This window comes from Numenius arquata, chromosome 6, assembly GCF_964106895.1.
Source record: "Numenius arquata chromosome 6, bNumArq3.hap1.1, whole genome shotgun sequence".
NCBI lineage: Eukaryota > Metazoa > Chordata > Aves > Charadriiformes > Scolopacidae > Numenius > Numenius arquata.
The window spans coordinates 909064-930883 of NC_133581.1; the positions used below are offsets into that span (position 1 = coordinate 909064).

A 21820-nucleotide genomic window follows, 5' to 3' on the forward strand; every position below is an offset into this window, starting at 1 on the left:
CCCAGGCCGAGGGCGGCCAAAACACCCACCTGAAGGCCCAGAATGAGGGTGGCACCACGAAAGCGCGAAACCGAAGTACTTTGTATATTTCAAGCATTGTTTACCGGCTTTAAAAGACATCAGGCAGTTGTGGCTGGTACCCCAGAGAGCTGGGGAAACTGCTTGTGAATGTCAGAGGGAGCCAGTCTTCTCAAGATGTGTATTTTCCTTTCGCTGATTATATTGGAAAATATATTAGACACTTACAAGATGAAGAAAATGACCCACAGTGTTCTTGGCGAAAATGAAGCATCACTCAGATTTAGGAAAGTTTGTCATAAGCATTTATTTTACGTCAACTTGTATAGAGAACGTTTTCTCTTTTTCAACAGATAAAGGCAAGGAAGTGTTTGTTTTCCTGCTTGTTTCCGGTAGAGAAAAAAATAAAATGTAAAATTCAAGATTCACCAGATACGCAAATTTTAAAAAGTTACATGTTTGTGGGGAATGCCTTGAGTGGAAACAAGCTTTAAAGATGACACACAAAGCACCTGGGTCACTGAGGGGATGAGGACACTTTTCTCAAAGGGGAAATCTCACACTGAAAATCTTTGGCAGGACTGGAATTTCTTCTGATAAAACCAACTGAAATTGTTACTGAAAACAGATTTGGGCTGGATTCTGCAGCCTCCTCCATGATCAGTAAAAGACTATCAACTCAAAAGTCTCAATAAGATTTTTTTAATAATATTTGAACTATTTTGATGGGATCTATGAACCTGGACTTCACATAAAGCAGCTTCTGAGTCAGTAGAAAATGAAGGACTTTCTTTTTTTATTAACAATACACTCTTCACTTGATATCTAGACATTCAATAGTTGTGGGTTTGGGATTTTTTATTTTTTTTTTAACGCGCTCTCTTTCTCAGTTGTTAAATATCTGGGAAGATTCACCTCATTATTTCCCTCCTATGTGACCTCGACAAGAAAACAAAATCTAATCACCTTGTAGTTAATGAGAAAACAGGTTTACTCCGTGAGTTTTGCAGTAGAGTTGTGAATATGGCACCACACACTGGGAGGTCAAAGGGCTGTACTCCATCAAGATTGATCTCACGTCCTCTCGCTAGTGTCAGATTTGCTGGTTCTGTGAAAACACAGGAGAGGTGGGAGGGAAAAACGGATATTTACAGTTCCAAGGAGATTTTGACTTCCCCTTTCCCTAGCAGGACAGTTCTGTTTTCTGCAGGGTTTCAGCTGTTGTAACCAGAACTTTGTGCGCTAGATCGTTTGATCCAAACATCGGGCATGTCTGGTTGGCTGTTCGGTAACACCACCGGACCCTCGCTCCCTAATCCAAACCGGTGTTTCCACGAAGAGCTGTTCTGCTGCGACGCTGCCGGAGAGACGTCAAATACAGTCTCCCTCAGGTCCAGCCGCAGGGTATCTCTCTTCCCGTTCAAGTAACCTCTCTCCGTCTGACTGTACGAATCAGACAGCTCTAAGACATCGGGACAAGAACTGGCTGATTCAGCGAGCTTCAGGCCTTGCTCAAAATCACTGATGGACGTCTCACTGGAGATGTTGAGCATGTCGAAAGAGCTGCCAAGAGAACAAAGGCATCTGTGAATTTTGTAGATGTCAGCAGCAGGGAGATGGCTGTTGTCTGAGGTATAATCCGCCTGCTGCTGGGCAGTGTCACTAGAGCACTGTGATTTATTGAGCTGCCCTTCTTCTTTCATGCCCGCTGGCTGGATATGGTCCAGCCCAGGCCCATCCCAAGCTTTTGGGCCGTACTTTCGACATCGACAGTCTCGGCAGAGTCTCTCCCTGTGACTTTCTGCTCCTGAGCTGCTGTGCTTGTACGGAGAGGAGGTTTGCAAGGCGGGACACTGGCACAGGCCGACCTGCTGGTCTCCAAGGGTCTCCTGCAGGTTCTGTCTCTCTCTGTCAAGGGAGGGATGCATTCCTACCCTGGGGCATCTGCTCTCTTCAACTTGTGTGTCCTCAGAGAGCACCGAGGGCCGGTTGGACAGCTTGCTTGTGGAAGTGCTGTTGTCAAAACTGTCGCTGAGTTTTCTGGACAAGGGCTGGAGCTCGTACTGCTCATTTGCAGTGTTGGACTCCTGGACCTTCCGCAACCGGTTTTGCTTCTCGCTCCCCCCACAGGCGAAGCTTCCGTTCAGCCCGGAGTCATCGGAATAGTCTTTCATGGTGTGGGCACAAGGCCAAAGGATCTGCCCACAGTTCTTCTCTGGGCCAAAGAAGCAGCACAGCGACTGGAAGAAGAAGCTGGCAAACCCACAGCTGATACACTTGATCATCATGATGAAGATCCCCAACTTCCGATACGCCAGGACTGTCGCAGGCAGCATAATGACCCCTGCAGAGAAGAGAGCAGAAGCTGCCATGGCTGTGGCACAGCTCATCTGCTTGAGGGAAAAGGCCACTCGGCTCAGGCGGTCAGAGTGGGGGCACAGGTGGTAGGAGATGCAGTAGTTGACAGTAAAGTCAACGGAGAGACCCACCGCAGCTGAAATGAAGAGAGACTCCACTGCATTGAGCTGCCACTCCAAGAGGACCAAAAGGCCAATGGTTACCAGGACAGTGCCCGCGATGGCAGTGACAGAGAAAATGCTAAGGAGAACATTCCAGGTAGTGAGCAGCAGCACCACGAAGGAAATTGCTATGGAGAGCCCCATGACCACCGTTGTTTCAGTGCTGAGACTGTGCTGGAGGTTGTATAGCTCTAGTTTACTGGTAAACCACCCATTCTGAAGCCCCACGGGGGCAGTTTTCATTTCCTCTGTTACCCAGAGGTTGATTTCCTCGTAGAATTGTTTGGCTTTGCTGTAGTTGAAGCTATAGTGATAAATAGTTTGAAACTGCAGGACTAAGGCAGCGAGATTTCCCTCCCCGTCAAACCTGAGGCCCAGATCGTATGTTTCTACCCCTTCCCTGCCTTGTTCCAGGAGCATCATTTTGATGCAGTGTAGGAAGACTTCGCTTCCATAAGGGAAGGAGAACTGGTTACAGCAAAGGTTGAAGCTGTGGTCTCGCTGGGAGCACTGGCGGCTGTCCATCCACCTGAGGAACTCCTCCATGAAGCACACAGTAGATTTCTGCTCTGCGTTGGGGTAATAGAAAGTTTTGTTCTTCACTTTTTGGCAGAATTCAAGGAGCCACTTCTGGGCCTCAGGGTTTTGGATTGCGAAGGTGCTGTCTGTCACTAGGGTGCCATTGCTTTTTGGGTTGAAATGGTCCCCGTTATCCACAGGCAGAACCCCCCAGACTATGGTGACGGGCATACGCTGCCCTTCTCCATGCTCCAGCCTCTCAAACATGAACTGGTGGCAGTACTCGGAGTCGTACCTCTCAAAGGGGTGGCTCAGCCTAAACACCTGGACAGATGACGTCTCGAGGGTCGGGAGCTTGAGTTTTGGGTTGGAACAGGAAATGTAGGCACCTCCTATCGCTAAGGCAGCAAACCAGCAGATCCAGATGTACCGAAACTTGATGACCCCACAAGGCAGGAGCTTTTCAAATAGCAGCTTGGAGGTTTCAGAGAGCGTGTTCTGGAGACCCCTGAGAATGTAGTGGAGGGAGAGAGCGACTCTCTTGTGGCCGGTGTTGTCCCAGTAGTCCTCTGGCTTGTAAACGCAGGTGGTTGCTATGTAGCGCTCGTACAGCACGGCCGAAGAAGGGAGCCAAGTCATCATGAAGACCAGATTCACCAGCACGGAGGTGCCCATGTAAATAGCAAAGCAGCGGATGGCTATTATATTGCTGATGTAGCTGGCGTAGAAGGCAGCGCCCGTTGTGAAGCAGGATGCCAGCACGAGATAGGCGAAATGGTGCATGGTTTGACTCACCCAGTGGGAAAGCCCAGCGGAAGGGCTCTGGCTCTTGCTGAGGTTCCAGAGGTCGAAGAAGACAAAGGTGTGGTTGGCACAAATGCTGCTGAGAATGATGACTGCCGTCAGGTTTACGAAAGGGAAATAGGTGAATCTGAAGGCCACCGTATACAAGAAGTAGGAGATCATTAAAGAACTGACAACAGCGAGCAGGACCATCAAGGTAATAAAGACTGAGCGTAAATAAAAAGAAATGCTTAGAAAAATAGCTAATATTGCCAGGACTGGATACTTAGTATCCAGTAAAAGATAGTGCTGGAATAGTTTCTGTTTAAGGCCCAGGTCCATTCCAGTGATAGACGTGTAGTTATCAAACAGATCCCAGGATTCAAGATTGTCTAAGTAGATCCCCATCATAGATGCACCTTTCCTTGTAGGCAGAAAGAGCAGGCTGTATTTGAGAGATGGCACTTGGTACTCCATCGTCTGGGGACTAAGGAAGTCTCTGTCGACCAAGAAGTGGAGAAGCTGGTAAATGGCGTTGAAGCGGGTACATTTTTCGGGGAGTTTGGCACACTGGGAGTGTTTCTGTCTCACAGACTCAGGGCCAATGCAGGAGGGAGTGAGGATGCCTTTGTGGTAGTCTGGAGCACAGGCGCGAAGGAGGGCCAGGGTGTGGGAGATGTCTCCCTGGGTTATCTCCAAACAAGAGGACCTGTTGTACAGGACGGCAATGTAGTTCCCCAGAGACCAGCTTGGGCAGCATTCGTTGGCTTCGGTGCGTTGGCAGAGGTCTCTAAAATGGACATGGGAGCGTATCTGAAAAACAGGGGAGGGGGCATCGTGTCAGACCCTCTCTGCACGCTTCATCTGGCAGCCCCACAGTGTGCCTTGCTCTCTGCAGTGATCCTCCCCTCTGGCTGGACAAGCCATGGCTTGCCATCCTCCCAGTGACAAACCGGGAGTGCTACGGCTATGGAGACATGCTAGCCTTTTGCAAAAATTAAACCCTGCCCATTATTTGTATTTTATAACCTCCGATTCGAAAATTTGGATCCTGTGGCGAACACAGCTAATCCAATTAAACTTCCCACTTGCAAAACTTGCTGTCACAGTCTCCAAGCTGACAGCTCCATTTTGGTGATTAGGTTCTGCTGCCCAAAATTGTCAGCAGCTTCTGGTGGACACCTTTGGCTTCTGGACCAAACTCCTGTTCAGTGTCTGTTTATTCTTGTTTAATGGCAGCTGCTGCTTTGCAGCTGGACTTTAGTGACAAGTGGAATGCCCCGTGTGTTGCTAAGTAGTTACAATGCTTTGGAGTCCTCTAGGCTGAAACCTGTTCTGTAGCTTATGTTATTTTGGTCTGGCTTCGTTTCAGCTAGAGATTAAAGATTACAGCAGTCAGAAAAGAGTCAGCATGTATATATGTTCTTCCTGACATTACTAACCTTGTCTTGTTCAATTTGGCACATGGACTGAATAGCTTGCAAGTTCCATAAGCTCCCGGCAGTTGTGGACATAAATACCAGCTGGGAATAGCTCTTTTCTGAAATAAAGAGGAAGAAAAAAATATTAAAAAAAGGATTAGGTAATGAAGATGAATCAGGCAGGCTGTTTGGAGCAGACTCTCTGTGCACAGGAAAAAAAGATAGCTATATATATTTATATTGCTGTCTCTGTGACTGCTCTGGAGGGCTCCCTGAAGGGAAGCAGGTCACAAAGACCTGCTTGTCATGAGTGCTGCCATCTGCCCTGTGTGATCTGACATCTGCCCCTCGCCTGTCTGTCAGGGGCAGGAGAGCAGCACCGGGGCGTTTTCAAAATCCCCTCTCTGTGGTCGGCAGGCTTTGGGTGAGTGCTGGCATCTGGTTCTGCCCCCCTGGCACAAAGAGAGGGGCTCGAGTTCCGCCAGAAACTCCCGAGGACCTGAGGGTTTAGTGTTTGACTGGCTTCAGAGGTGGAGCAGAGGCAGGGAAGGGAGTAGAAATATCTGCATGCTGTTCCTCTTTCTTCTACTGTCCATTTAGAGACAATTTTTGTGTGTCTTGGCATTTTCCTCTTTTTTCTTTCCAACTTGTACTGCTACTTCCATTTTTCAAGAAGAAAAGAAGGAACAGGGAGGGAGTGGGAACAGGGACGGAGTGGGGCGTATGCCACCTTTTTCAGAGTATTCACTTTCGATATGGGTAAATGGTGAAAACGTTAGTCCCTTTACTGGTGCTTTTAAGGCATTTTCTAAAGGGGAAAAAGAAGTATGGCAGAAGGTTAAGGAGAAACAACTCTCCTCCAGAATTTCAGAACAAGGTTTTTTCTAACCACGCAGCTATGAAGTGCTGGATGATGGCTGTCCGAAGGGTGGCAGAGGTTTCACAGGGTGGTACTGTACACACTGATTTCTCAGAGCACTTTCAGAGCATTTCCCTGTGTCCTAAAGCACTTCGACAGTTCTGTAAGCTGTTGAGTTTTGGGTGTGTAATACTGACTGCCCCATCAAGATTGCACTCACCTGGGGGCCCACAAAAGAAACCATCTGCTCCATAGATTTGTTCCACCATTCTCCGTGTCCTCGCCTCTTGTTCTCCCTGAGCAGCCTTCTGTCCTCTGCTAATGCCGATGTCATCGTAGCTAGCAAGAGATGAGATTATTTGTGTAAGTAGAGATCACGGCTATGAGTTACGTTCGCTGACAGGGCTCTGGTGCCACAAACAACACCACCACAGCAGTAAGAGTCACAGGCTTGAGAGAGCATTGCTTGGTGCTTTTTGGTATCGGGTTGACCGTGTAAGAGTAAGTGAGAAACGGCATCCTCTTGTGCAGACAGCCTGAGTCGCCTCTGCCGTCTCTCAAACAGTGAAGTAAGCGCACAAAGAGTTTAGAGCCTAATTCCTGGTTTCAAGAATAGGGAGCCCAAATCCGCTGCAGACAAACAAACTTCAAACCCTCCAGTGCCTTGATGGCTTTTAAGCGTAGCATTTATGTTGTGATTCACATAGATATCTTAGAACATCGAATCTATAACTTTACAGCCAACATCTTCTTCAAACCCCCAAACCAAACTCAAATACCTTTTCTTCTCGGTGTAGGGAGAAAGGGAGAAGGTCTTCTTGTAGCCCGTGTGGCTCTCTATGTTCCTCCACACAACGAGCTTCCTGCCAATGTCAGTATCTCGTGGCTCGAAACCCTGCAGCCAAAGAAAAGGGTTTTGTCATCAGCTTGCATTTTAGTTTAGCTTGGCTTTCCTTAATCCTCCTCCTAGACATAGAAACTATATGAGATTATTACTGCATCTTGGAGAGATACACAAATTGAATTTTCCCTGGAAATATTGCATCCCAGAGCTGACAGAGAAAAATATTTCTCCTTTCCTTTCCTTTTTGGGCAAGGATGGCTATCATTCTCTCCCTGATCTCATTAGACTCTTCAAGTAAAATAGTCACTTACAGAAATGGGAGTAATTTTCCTCTTTCTGGACAAACTCTAGCCTACTCTTACTTTCTTAGGATTTTCCCATTAATGAGAGACAGGGATGACTTTAGAAAATGTGGGATCCTGCATGGAAACAGGATCCTGTGCAGCCACGCTGGGAACAGGGCAGCCTCTCCATTTCTAGAGCCTCCCACACAGGCTGGAGGAGCCAAAGTCAGGTCCTCCATCCAACCTCCGCCCAGCCCAGGTAGTCCTTTTGGGCAACCCCAGCCTGCCAGCAGTGGAAGGGGAGCAAAAGGAACAATCCCAGTTTGTGCTGGCAGTGTCTCCACACGAGGTGAGGGCACTGGTGTGAGCCCAAAGCAGGGCTGAGGTGGGTGGGTGGCTGTCACTGGCACAGGCTGTGCTCTTCCTGTGGTGTCACAGAAACAGCAAATACTGTGCTTTACTCTGGCACATTGTGTTCATCCTGAAGGAATCTTGCTTTGGTTGAATGCTGTGAAGATGTGGGTTAAGGACAAGCAGATCACTGATAAACGTGGTCATTTTTGCTTGTGGGTTTGATGTTCTCCTTGATTTACTGTCCTGCCTCGCTGCCTCTCTCTGCAGAGAAGGAAGGCAGCACAGGCTCATTTCACATGGCAGAAAGAATACGGCTGGCCCGTGGATTTGCCGTGGATATGTTCACGTCAACGTAGCGTCTGTAGGGACTTACCATTAAAGGTTCTGAAAAGTCGGGTAAATTTCCAACAAGCAGGCCAGCTAACGAGCAAACAACAGCCAGCACGGAACACAGCACCAGCACAGCTACGGGCCACTCCGCCATCATTTGAGAATAACTGGAATCAACAGGAGAAGAAAAAAATGCAGCTGTTAAGGCGCTTCTGCTGTTAGCGTGAGACCTGCTGTTGAACCAATGTAGTGCTAGGAAAAGGAAGTAAAAGAATTAGGGCTTTCTGGTTTGAGCATTTATTTATTGAAAAGCTTGGAGGCTCTAGTACAGCTATTAATGAACATATTATGCCTCCAACTGGATGTTTGCAGGCAATCCTAATTATCTCGGGTAATTACATTTTGCCTCTGAACATTTTCCTGCTTTTTCAATCAGAAATAATAAAAAACAGACTCTTGTGTCCTAGGGCAATATGAAGCTTTAAATATTTAACTTAAAAGATTGCATTTAAAAAGAGCTTCCTCGTTTTTCTCCCCATGGTGCAATGTAAGCGAGCAGCTGCCCAACAGTTTGGGCTGCAGATTTTCAACCCATGGACCCTGGGAAGTCTTGGGGCTATTCTGAAGGGTCCCCTAAAGATCACTAACTCAAGCAAGCCCGTTGTCATTGGTCTAAATTCACTCGCTATGCAGGGGCCTGCCTTACTGTTGGGAAATGTATGGACATTGCACAGCAAAAAAGGGTGGAAACTGCCTATTTGGTGTGTCACCGGAGTTAGGATTGTCAGCAGCACTCACGGGGTGGACAAGTGGTTTCAGCATCCGCAAGATGAGTGAATCACCCTGATATCAGAAGCAGCTTATTCTGGCCAAAACTCTTGCCAGTTACTTTTGCTCTTAAGAGATGGTCTGAATTTTTCCATCCGAGGTCTCTTTTTCTTTTGGGACAAACTGTGTCTCCTATATTTTACCAGCGCAGGTTTTACTGCCTCAAGATTTTTGACTTCCTCAAAAATACCTGTTGAAATATGAGATATCGGAATGGGTTCCTGCTCTGCTTTGGCAGGTTCTAGGTAGTTCTTCTGTATTATGATATATTTCTGAAATATAAGAAATTCTTTGTTCAAAAAGAGTTGACAAATATTTGAGCTTCATGGGGAAGTGCAATATTTATGAACTTTAGAGCGGCTGCACCAGTGTGTATCAGCCTCGGGGTGGAATGTTCCTGCTTGCCCACTCTTTGGCTTCTCTTGCCTCCAGCGTCACTGAGTCAAATAATGAAGCTATTCCTCATAATTAGAAATCATCACAAGCCCTTCACATAGCTTTTCACATGACTTTTGGTCCAGCCTGGTATTTTTTTCTAATTTAAGACTGCTTTATCAAGTTTGTTTTTAATAGATGAAGTCTTTGCTATGAAAATGAACAAAAGTTGCCCTTTAAACATAGAGTACATAATTGCTGGAGGCTGTTTTGGGTGATTCTATGTCCAATTACCAGGGAAAAAAAAATGAAAAATAAAGAATCAGCTGCAGTGTCTGATGATGGAAGATCCTTACCCAAACCTTCCAGAAAAAATAGTTTAGAAAAAGCAGCTTTTAAATAGAAATTGAAAGCAATCAGATTATTTTAATTTGGAGAAATGTATTAAAAATCCTCTGTCTTTTGAAAAGGTGAACTTATTTCATGGGTGGGCTATCCTGATTGCTCATCTGGTGGGACAAGCTGGATTAATACTATATATATATTTATATATGTACACACAATATATGTACACACATACATATAGAATTATTATATATATCAAAAGCTGTTGTACGGACTACAGCCAGGCCCCGGCCCCAGGAACAGCTCTGAAGACAGTGTTGCTATTCATTAGTGCAGGCTAAATTAATCTCAGAAGCGAACTGAGGTTTTTCCGAGCGGATGGGAGCCCTGAGCGGGGAGCGCTGCCCTCGCCTCTGAAGCTGGGCCTGTCGGGGATGTCACCGGCAATAATACCCTGCCCTTCCTAATAGCGGGGTGGGAGAGCAGTGATAATAGGGTGGAAGGACTGGAAGCTTTTGATATTAAACATACCTTTTCGGCATCCTGAAAGCTTTGTCATGTCTGCAGGCAGAAAAAAGAAGAAAAAGATGCATTCATTTATTATTTTCCTGGGCTGCTCACAAGTGAGGTCACCCTGTCAGGGGCTGTGGAGCACCCAGCCGAGCCATTGCCGCAAGAGCACTGGTAATACGTGAATTAGTCTAATGAGTAATGGAATCTTTTCGTCTCCCGTTGGCATTTTAACCAAAGAGGATGGGAAGACATGTAGTCACTCCTCCTTTTTGCCCCTCTAAGAAAACCCTGTGGAAAGTAATGGACATTAGCAATGTAATCCCGTAAAAATCACACCACAGCTCTAGCCATGCAAATCCATCTGTTTTAAGCCCTTTCCTACTGCATTTTTAAATTGTTTCTTGACGAGAGCATCCCTCTTTATCAGATTTCATCAGTTGGGCTAGCAATGCCTGTAGATAGGTCTTATTTCCTGTTCAGCTCAGCAAGGATTTTCCAAAAAGCTGGCTCTCCCTTGTTTCCCGGGCCCTTCCAGAGACAGCGCCTGACCAGTCTAGGGGAGCAGAAGCCCAGTGGAGCTGCTCAAACATTTTACCGGGGTTTCCTTCCCAGGGGAGCATTTGTCATTCCTGCTTGTAGGGCTCTGAGGAACGAACTAAAGAAGCCTCCCTCAGGGAATCCAAGGTTATGTTTGTTAATGAATCCCTGAGGACAAGCTTTCCACTGACAACAGAAAAGCTGCACCTCGGTGGCTCACCGTATCTGAGGGACCTTTCATTCTGCTCTCTGTTTCCACTGAAATGTCACCACGGCCTTGGGTTGTGATGCAGCTTCCAGCAAACTGCTCCCAGCCATGGCTTCCTCCTCTCTCCAGGACCATACCAACCTCGGCTCAGCGAGCCCTCCCTCCTCACTTCCCTCTTGGCTTAAACTGGGAGAAGCTGCCGCTGCCCTCGGACATCTGCATGGGGCAGATGGCCCTGCTCTGTCCCAGGCAGCCAACTGGTGACCTTGTGGCACCTCATCCTTCCTGGCAGGTTGTTACGAATGGAAGAAATGGAAAAGCAAGGGAGGATAGTTCCCCATGGCAGAGTCACTCTCAGTGGCACGTGTAAGAAATTATATTGTTTTTTCGTCATCACACTAATGCTCTGTAGGTTTGGGAGAGAAAGGAGCAAAGAAAAATTCTCACCAGCTTCCTAGAGAGAGGTGTCTCTGGCGGCACACTGCCCATCCTGTGCTAATTCTCTCACAATAGCTTCTCAAGCAGATTTGCTTGGATTAAAAACCCTATTCTAGCATTATTATGTTATCACTTTTCTGTCTGCTGGTGCTGCACGTTCTGCCAGGGATTTGCAATCCAGCTGCGCTTCCGACTTAAATAACCTGTTACAGAGAACGTAGTTGACAATTTTGTTGATAGCGTACGAGCTAAAACAGATCCAGGCTCCGCTCCTCTGACTGCAATTGCTCTACCCTGCAAACACAAGCAAATTAAATCCTCTGCTAATGGCTAGAAAATGAGACCATAAAGGGCTTTTGTGCCTAGCCCTGCACTGCTATGCAAAGGGAAGGGATCCTGTGCCATCTTTTACCGGATTTTGGTGGCTACTGCTGTGGTAGCAAAGGGGTCGTGGTCTTCAGTGCCCACAGTGGGCTCCAAAAGGCACACGCAGGAAGGACGGGTGGTGCTGGAAGGGGCAGAGGCTGTAGCTCAGGTGTTGGGGATGTCCATCCATGTGTGTCCTAACAGCGCTCCTGAGAAACGTCCACCACCCAAGCTCTGCACACAAATGAAGTTTGCCCGACTCTGTCATGGACAACAGAATTTACACCCTCGTTGCCACCCAACCTGAAAAACCAAATAATCTTCCCCACTTGTGTATTTCTCACCGCTCAGCTGTAGCCAGTGCTTACCCTCGGCTGCCTCTCCCTTCCAGCACAGGCAGCAGCTTCAGTGGGGGGAGAAAAAGGAATTAACTGTGATCTTATCACTGAGAGGCTCTGCCAAGATAAAGGATTAGCCAGCTGGATGTCTTGCAGTACAAAAGGAGAAAATACAAAGATCACAGAAGATGGGCGCAATCACAGCTGCCTGATCTAGGAGCAACCTTGGCTTTATCCAAGGAGTCACCTTGAGCGGCAAATGCTGCCTCTCGCTGGGGTGGGACTGGCAGCTCCTGTACACTCTTCACAGACTGGATCCCTCTGTGCCTTGGTGGGGCAGCTGCAGTCCCAAACTGAGGAGCAAAGCCACGTTTCATGCATCTCCACTCAGACCCTCCTCATCCCCTCCTGCTTCCCACCCCAAAGTTCAGGAGATGCTTTTTGAAAGCCCCTGAGCCCCTCCATGTGCCTCTTACCTGACTGTTACAACGTGATGCTGCACTGGCCGCCGCTGCCCGGGGGACCACTGTTTCCAGGGGGCTTCCGAGGCTTTGTGGTGGGAAGCTGGCGCAGGATCACCACTGGAAAGGTGGGAACACAACATGGGCCTCTCGCCGTGCCCGGGGAGCGGGGGTAGGCTGTAGCTGCCCCGGGGCTCCTCCTGGTTGCAGGGGTAATACAGGTGAGGCTGCTGCGAGTCCTGGGAGCTCGATGGCACCTGGCCATTGGACTGGATGGAGACTGGCCCGAGCGTGTGGCTGGAGGAGGGCAGGTGGTCTCCCCCCAGCCTGGGGGATGCAGGAATGGGGCAGTGATGGACCGGGCAGATTCTTTCCCAGGAAGTGCCACTGTAGCTGGGCTCAGTGTTCCCGATCTCTGGCATGGCGAGACAGGTCTGGCAAGGTCCCGCATTTTGTTTTCCTCTGTGAGAGAAGATAAAGGTATGATAAAACAGCCGAGGAGTAGAAAGGCTACGCAGGGGAATCGCATCCTGCAAACTGGAGACTCTCCCAGGCCTCCCACATAACACCAGACGTAAAACCTTGCCCGCTATTTGCTGTACCAAGAGCCAGACTCAGGGCTGAGCCGGATTATGCTTTTTGTAAAGACATCCATGACTCACTCACTCCAACTGATGGAGAATCCATCATATATTTGTGCGTGTAGCTCTAAAAGTCTGAAAAATTAGGTAACATCTCCTCAAACAACTCTCCAAGATATTTCACCGTGGAGGGGACAGAACACACTGGCTGGTGATAACGGCAGGGCCCTAACTCGGGACCCCAGAGCGACTACAGAGATCTGGGGGAACGGACACCAAAGGAGGCTGCATGTGAAGACGACACTCAGTTATCTGCGCTTCTTGGGAAGATGAATTTGTTTGATTGCTCTGCAGAAAGACTGGCTCTGCTCCACGCTGAGACAGTGGGAGAGTGAATCATCCCTGGGACCAAAAAATCAGAACAGTGAAGTGTTCAGGGAACACAACTGATGGCTGTGACAGTATAGAAGGGGCTTCAGCCTCCAGCCTGGCACATGCCCTGACAGCTCCCACGTCCTGCAGACTCCACTGGGATCTTCAGGATCATTTTAGACATACATCTCCCAAGGGTGTCAGCAACGGGTATTATTGGTTTTGGTCTGCAGGAAGGGGATGGACTAGGATCTCTCAAGATCTTTTGAAGCTTGACTTTCCTCTGACTGCTCAATTTACTGAGAGAAAACATTTGCAGACTTCCATTCCCAAGTAATGAGGTCTCTGCAGGTTACGCTCTCTTCTCTCCACAGAATTTAAAAAAATTATTCCATTCCTACAGGTCTTGATTTATGGAACCTGAGAGATTTTGCTAGCTTGGAGAAAGTTTGGGTAATACTTTGAGGGACTGGTTAGTCTGTGTGACACCGAAAAAACCTCTTCGCACACAACAGACTGAGGTCACGCTGCCCCCAGAAATGCCTTAGGAGTTGCTGTCTCAGGTAATGCAGCTGGCCAAGGCATCAGGGAGTTTCAGGAGCACCCTGCAGTCTGGAGCTCGACAAGAAAGCACAGTGTGGAACCACCAGTAGTCCATGGTTCTTGTTCAGAACACGTGCCATGGTGTCTACAGCTGACTTACGGGTTTTCCTGTAGTATCTGGTGTCGAGGATTAAGTATGACGAATGATTCAGGCCAGCTAGAATCACAAAGTGTCTTGAGTCATCAAAGAATTATGAGTGCTGGAGTGAGACTACAGTGAGATGAATTTTAGCCTGAGGCACCTCATGCGATGTGGGAAAAAATGAAGGCCAAATGTTTGAGAAAGGAATATTTTTGAAAATTTACAGAGTCCTTCTCATTGCTTTTTCAGACCGCTACAGAAGTTAAATGGCATGATAATATCAATGACAAAAGGGCTTTGAAGAATACTATTAGCTCAGTATTGCTTGAAAATTGGTATTTTTTCCAGAAAGAAGGCCATATTGGCCTTGGCAGCTCATGCTATGTGCTTTCCAACATCAATTGAGTTTATCAACACTGAGAAACTGTATTACATGGCTGTACAAAATGGGCTTGTTTCATTAAAATCATTACAACAGAGTAATGTGTGTGGTAGCAGTTACACCAGTGGAGACTCATGGCCCAGACATTGCACCCAGCTCTTCTTGTGCAGTGAACCAGTCCAGGGACTAGGAACAAAGAAATCTCAGCTGCTCAGACACACTGATTTTAGCTTTTAAGGCAGAAGAAAGCTGCAGCACAGTTACAGAGGGCATGCTCATGGGTCCTCATTCCAATGACACTGACTTCAGAAGCAGTAACTGACATTCAAATGTGGATTTTCTGAAGCTCAGGCTGTGCAGGAATGGGGAACTACATGGGAGATTTTACTTTGAGTCATCAAATTCCTTTGCTGAATATTTTTTGGTAGTGGCCAAGGAAGGAGAGAAGAAATGGCAAAATAATATTAAAATAGTATGCAGATATCTGTGTCAGTGACCTTCTTTGCATCCTTGGAAGAGGCTGTGCACCCAAAGAGAGCAACATCAGAAGAATCTGCATGACCGTTAACGTTCCCCTGTGACAATGGATGGACAAAGTGGCTGGAAAGAAGTGACAGTTTGCACTGAGGCAGGTGCCCACACCCCATTGAGATAAGCTTGGCAGGTTGTCCCCAGCAGTTTCAGTGCTCGGTTGCCTCTGCTCTGCAACCCAAAACACCAGTAAGGTTTGAGCCAGTCCAAGGTAGCAAAAGGGAGTGCTGTTGGGCTGAGCAGGAGCTCCTGAACAGATTGTGGCGACGGTATCCCACTCACCCACAGAATTTATCAAATGAAATAATATCAGCCACATTACATGAAGTCCTTGCTGTCCTGTCCCAGATGGATTAGGGGCAGGATTATCCAGCCTCTCAAGCACGTGATTTGTGTTACAGTTCTATGTAAAGGTAGTTTACAACAGACTACAAATTTGTCACTGGTGTGTATGGATTCAATACATGAGATTATAAATGGAATGCCAGCAAAGCTGTTTATGAGGTGTCATCTCAAGTCTTGCCTGGAGTCGTTACAGCCTCATCAGAGCCAGCCCTGCCCTGGGAGGGATCCAGGTTCAGCTGGTGCAGCACGGGGCAGGTGCGCTGCAGGCAGGCGGAAGAAAGATTGTCCTCGGTAGGTAGGCAACATATAAAATGGCATCTTTAATTAGTCATTGCCCATCTGCACTAGTTATAGAACCAACCTGACTCAGAGGTGCTATCCACCACATCCCAAACACACAGGGACTGTGTTCCTCCATCCTCTCTCTCAGGCTTAACGTGTAATTCTTCTCCCTCTTTCCAGGTGTCCAGTGACTGCAGTGAGGTTTGTAGTTCTGTACTAACAGTCCTGGCTCAGGGAATTTTCATCAGAGAGTGTCATGCTTTGGCAAGGTCTAGACCTTTTCTCACTCCCTTTTTGATGCTTCTAAGTTGCTGTTTTCCCTCTACCTTGATCCTCTTGTTTTTCCTAATTTTTGTGCACTTTAAATAGGTGGTGGTTTCCTACAATGCATAATAATTCTCAGAGACGCTGCTGCACTGACAACTTGTGCTTTTGGTATTTCCACATCTGTACAATATTTCTGTTCTTTTATTTTTCAAAGCAAAACCAAAATTCTTTTTCATTTAACCTGTTGGATCTGCATAGGGGATTGGGACCAGAGGCTTTTCGTAACTAAATTAGTCTGATGGCTGTACTGCCACATCTGCCTCATCTGATGGTGAGTATGTAGCCCTGGACAGAACAGAAAGGCTTTCACAGAATACACTGTGAAGATGGTCAGGGAGCTGCAGGAGTCATGCAATGAAAAAATCCTCCTCCAACAACCCCTCAGCTACAAAACCTGCTGGTGGGGAGCCGATGACAAACTCTTGGATATCGCCGATTGCCTCCAGTTTTTATGCACATACGTTAATGTATTGGATGCTAATATTTCACATGAAAGTCTGTTCTTGTTTACCATCTTTGCTGTGAAATGCTGTCAAGTTCCGTCCTTCCCCCGCACATTGTCTCTTAACTCAGTCCCCTGCCTGCTCAGTGACTTCATATTTTAGAATAACTTTGGCTACTTCAAATCATTCATTCGTGACTCTTCTCCATTATCTCCTTTCCAGACTAGACAATTACAGCTCTGTCAGTCACCCTCAGGATAGGAGTTGCCTTATGCTCGCCTCTCTCCAACTCCGTAATGATGTGACCTTGGTTATCCAAAATCTCCAGGGAAACCTGGAACTCACCAATAATGATGGGTTTGGATAATCGCTGCTGGCAGCTCTGCAGAATTTGAGCCTTCACTTGCGACTCTCCCAATTATCCACAACGCTGGCAGGCTTAACATTTGATCTGCTGAGGTCTGCACCGGGGATGTCGGCTGCTCCTTGTTTGCCTGCAATCATGTCGCTATGACTTTTCCGGGCCCGCAGGACCCTGAACTATGCTAGAAAGATGGTTGTGGGGGAGTTTGTGATACCTGTTTGGTGTCAGACAGGAGAAGAAGTGGGCAGAGCAGCGCACTGGGCTCTGCTTGCCACGCTCACGTTGGGAAAGACCAATATCAGGGGAAGAGAAATTTCTGTTTAACATTCATTCCCAGTCTGGGCCATGTCAGATACTTGCCATCTTTGGGACTGAGTGGGCAGAAGCGGTGTCCCAGCCACAGAAAAGCCAACAGAGCCAGCCTGACAGTTTTCTTCTTCAGGCTCAGCTGGATGCAACCAAAGAGATGGTGGGAAAACAGGGAAGGAGGAGGTGTAGGGCAAGGGGCAGACTGGAGTTAACTGCTCCTGTTACTCATGGCAAGGAGTTGGGTTTCTCACGCTATTTGCTTCCCCATCTCTTCCTTTGAGATGTCTAGACAGTATAATAATCCAATTTATGGAACTGCTCAAGCCACTTTGAGTGCAGCTTTTCTGAGACAAGTACCAGGGCACAGGTAGCCGACTTCCCGGGGGGGAACCAGAGAAAGGACTGAAGCTTTTTCCCACCAGAAACCAGGCAAGATGGTCAAGATTTCTAAGGAGAGAGCTTTCTGCCATCCCACCTCTGCTGGGCCGCGGAGCAGTGGAGACACTGCAGAGTCTGTGGGGGGAGAATGCTGTGAGCGAGCATTCAGCAAGCGCTGAATGCTGTGAGCCCACCCCCAGGCATGGGCTACCTCCCTCCCCCCAGAGACCAGTGTCCCGCTATGAAGCTCAGACTCTGCCCTGCAGAAGGTGTCAGCAGGACGTGGCTTTAGCTGCCCACCTCCCCACCAGCCTCAGCATGACAGCCCCAGCCAGAATCACGCTGTGTCAGCTGCCAGCCCCCAGCTCCATCCCCCTCGGGACCGTGTCACTCTGCCAGCACAGGGTGGAGGAAGGTTTGTGGGGCAGGGAAATGACAGCATGTGGTCACCGTCCCTCTCCTCAGCCGCACCATCTCCTTGGCACAGGTCTTGCTTCCCTTGGAGCCAGGCAGCAGCAGAGCACGTGCGTCTCTGAGAGAGCAGAAATGGGCCAAAAATATTGCACATTTTGAAAGAATGGCTTCTTTATTGGTTTGCCTAATTAGAATCATAGAATCATAGAATTGTCCAGGTTGGAAGGGACCTTTAAGATCATCTGGTCCAATCATCAACCTAACTCTGATAAAACCATGTCTCTAAGCACTGTGTCAACCCGTCTTTTGAATCCCTCCAGGGATGGTGCCTCAACCACTTCCCTGGGCAGCCCATTCCAGTGCTTAATAACCCTTTCTGTGAAAAAATTTTTCCTACTATCCAATCTGAACCTCCCCTGGGGCAACTTGAGGCCGTTTCCTCTTGTCCTGTCACCTGTGACTTGGGAGAAGAGACCGACCCCCCCTGGCTACACCCTCCTTTCAGGGAGCTGGAGAGAGCGAGAAGGTCTCCCCTCAGCCTCCTTTTCTCCAGGCTGAGCACCCCCAGCTCCACCCTCATAGATTCATAGATTGGTCCAGGCCGGAAGGGATCTCTCTGTAAGCACTTCTTTTTTTTCAATGGAAAGATTATCTCACCCTCTGCTTACTGAGGAGAGGGTGAGGAGAGCAGCACTTTGCATATGAAAGCCGGGAAACACGTACGGGGTGAACGGAGCTGTCTGATGCCAGAGTCAAACTACAGCTTCTCCTGTTGACAGAAGAATCTCAAGGGGGAACAAAAACAAGCGAGAGAAAGGGCAAGAGTCTGTGTCTTGGCTACATCCAGAGCCCTTTTCCCCCAGGAACCTGTGCTCAATTAGACATTAAGCACTGCAAAATCTCATTCATAAAAAAAGAAGCTAGTTTTATTTTCTTGCCCCTTTTTTCTTACTCTGGCAAGGGTTTGCTTGCTGTACAAGTTTTCCCAAATGAAAAAAAAAAATAAAAATTCTTTCTGAATTAAAACCATGTGCTTCCATCTAGATTAATGGCTTTTTCTCTGAGAGCTGTAAATGACTTTTTAAGAATGGGGTTTTCTAATGGAATATAAATAGAGGTTTTCTCTTTGAAACACCAGCAGCAAAACAGCAGTGGAGCTCTCGAGAAAAAAAGAGCTCCTTCGCTTGTGTTTCCTGAGGAGCTGAGTGCCGTTGCCCACAGATTAGGGAAGGGTTCGCCGCACTTCACCCTCGCCTTGTTATCTCGCTGCCCTGTCTGGCTGATGGGGAGAGACAGGCACCTCCCCAGCGGTTTGTCTCCTCCTCGGGCTGGGTCAAATCCCCCTGCGGAGACATTGCTCTGTGGCTGGGATTTGTTTTGCTTTTTCGGTCTAGCAGCGGGATAGTGTGTATCCGTGAGAACACCTACAATCTTTTTGTTAATGAGACTCCCGAGTAGGTTAAAATCATCATGAAAAATTAATGAGACTGCAAAACACTGCTTCCCACGTAGTCTGCCAAGGAAAGTTTAGTTTTATAATCTTCCCCATTGACTTGTCTGAAAAGCCTCAGCCCCGGCAGGTACTGCTCTGCGGGGCAGGTGTGTGTGATGGGATTCCACCAGCCCCAAAGGGCTCGAGATCCCCACCGTGTCCCCAGCACCAGAGCGGGGCTGGATGCACTGTCTACCCTGGCCGTGTGAAAGGCGCTGGGAAGATCATGTTTGCTAAGCCTGGTTTTGAAGAAAAATAAACAAAAAGAAATGAAACCAAACGAAAAGAGGAAGGAAAACACCGCCTAGCTATCCCAGTGGGAAAAAGGCCAGAAGGAAGGCAGTGTTTTCAAACACCTGTAGCTTTCTGATGATGAATTGAGCACGGATGATAAAGAGCATCGGCGAGGGCCAGAGGATGGGGACGAGAGAGCTAACCCTCTAGCGCCTGTATGAAGAGCCTTGCATTTACGTGTACGCATGCTCAGGGGGGAGAGAGCTATCTTCTTGCGCTTCATTGCCATAAATTTTAGTTCCTGAGTGAGCAGCCCGAGTGAAATTCAAAATACACCTGTTTCAGATGGCTTAACTCACCTGTGACTTCACTCTCGGGGGTGCAGCATTCCTTCCGAAAGCCCTGTGTAGCTGAGCAAGGCTCACTCGGGCAAGCAGAGCTTCAGCCACAGCTCTGACCCCACCACACGCCCGAGACTTAAACCCGGGCAGTCACTCAGCGAGACCCACGAGCACGCCGGCCTCTGGCCGAGATCTTCAGAGCCCTCTAAAGAGAAAAGACCGCCCCGTGGGTGCCCCCAGGCAGGCGGGGGTGTCTCAGCACGAATATCCTGTATCAGACCGAAGCGAGACTCTCTGGCTTTCAGAAGGAATTTGTGTGCTGCTGACCTCGGGCTGTGCTCTGGTCAAACACAATCGGGAGAGCTCGGAAGATCCGTTGCCTCCGGTCTAACAAATGGCAACGGGCTTGCGAATTTGGGGATGGCTCCTTGCCCGTGGTTATGGGCTTGTTGACGTTTCCAGAAAATGACAACGCTTGTGGCTGCCAACCTGGTTTGAGAGAGCAGGTGAGGGAGCATATGGCGCAGCGGGGAGCGGCTGCGGGGGGTTAGAGATCTTTGGAGCGAAAACCCTGCTTGCCCCGAGCCTAGTGCAGTGGGGCTGGAACACGCTGAGCTTCACCGACAATAGCTCACCCGCTGCTGCAGAAGGGAGAGCTCACCATGTTGCAGGATAAAAACCATGCGGGGAGGCCGAGCCGGGCTGTCGCCCCCGACACGGTGGGCTCGGCATGGTGTGCGCGGGGCAGCCCGGGCAGCGGCCGGGCACCACACAGCGCCCAGCCCCAAGCCGGGGCGGGCAGCTCGGCAGGGGCTTTGCCGAGAGGACGGGACACACCTCAGTGGGGCCGGGGGGGCTGTGCCCGGCTCCGGCTACACCGGCCGCCTCCACGCCCGCCCAGTCGGGGGTGGCGGCGGGGCGACAGCTCCCACCCGCCGGGGCACCGCCTCTGCCCCACCGCACCGGGCACGGCCTGCGTGGGGGGAGAAGCCCCCGCGCCCCCGGCCCCGCCGTCCCGTCCCCCGCGGTCCTACCTGGGCGAGGCGGTGCCGCGGCCGCGGCGGGTCCCCTCGGGCCGCTGCTCCCGGCGCGGCGAGCCCGGCGCGGCCTCCATGGCCACCGGCGGCGGGGCGCTGTCCGCAGCCCGCGGTGCTGAACGCTCCCGGCGCGGCGGCGGCGGCGGCGGCGGCGGCAGCGCCCCGGCGCGGTAACGCGCGGCGCTTGCGCGGGCGCGGAGGCGGGCCCGGCGCGGGCGGCCAATAGCCGCGGGGCGAGCGCTGGCCCGGCGCTGCCGCTGCCCCCGGGAGCTCTGCGGGGGTGGCTGGGGGGGTAGGGGAGCGCCGAGCACGGGTCTCCCGGCGCCTCCTTCCGCCCCCGGGGACAGCCCCGCGCCGCGCAAGGTGCGGGACGGGAGCGCAGGGGCACTTGGCGGTGAGGAAGCAGGGGCTTCTCCAAGCCTGGAGATGGAGCAAACCGCCTCCCCCGGCCCCCAAGTCCCCTTCTTCCTCACCCCGGGCGGCGGCGTCTGGTGGGGCTGCATCGAGGGGGGCTGCAGGCTCAGACAGTGCACAAATCATAGAACGGTTTGGGTTGGAAGGCACCTTAAAGATCATCGAGTTCCAACCCCCTGGCATGGGCAGGGACACCTTCCACTAGACCAGGTTGCTCAAAGCCCCATCCAGCCTGGTCTTGCTTGGGTGACAACGCCCTCATCTCAGCGGTTGTGCTCCTGCTTTGGCCCAAGCTGGGAAAGGTCCCAGAAGCGCTCCCAGCCCCACCTGGCAGGGGCAGGGCAGCATTTGGAAGTGTGTGGGTTCACTCTCTGGATTTTAGCAGCATTAAATAAGTAAGAAATTTCTTGAAATAGATGGTAGTTTTCAAACAACTGAGTTGAAAGCACAGAGAACACAAGGAGGTCAGACACGTTCCCCTCCTTGCAGGATCCTGCTGACATTGGCTACTGATACCACGAAAGTGCCCTGAGCTGCATGGCAGCCACG

General features: G+C 49.5%; 1 protein-coding gene across 1 annotated transcript; it reads right to left on the reverse strand.

Moving 5' to 3' along the window:
- Positions 1-1232: 1232 nt before the first annotated feature.
- On the reverse strand, positions 1233-20934 carry DISP2 (dispatched RND transporter family member 2). Its single transcript, XM_074149719.1, has 8 exons — positions 20855-20934; positions 12356-12802; positions 10011-10040; positions 7975-8098; positions 6899-7014; positions 6340-6458; positions 5282-5379; positions 1233-4652 (listed from the first exon to the last, which is right to left on the reverse strand). Exons 1-8 carry the CDS (start codon positions 20932-20934, stop codon positions 1233-1235), a joined length of 4434 nt encoding a protein of 1477 aa, XP_074005820.1.
- Positions 20935-21820: the final 886 nt, after the last annotated feature.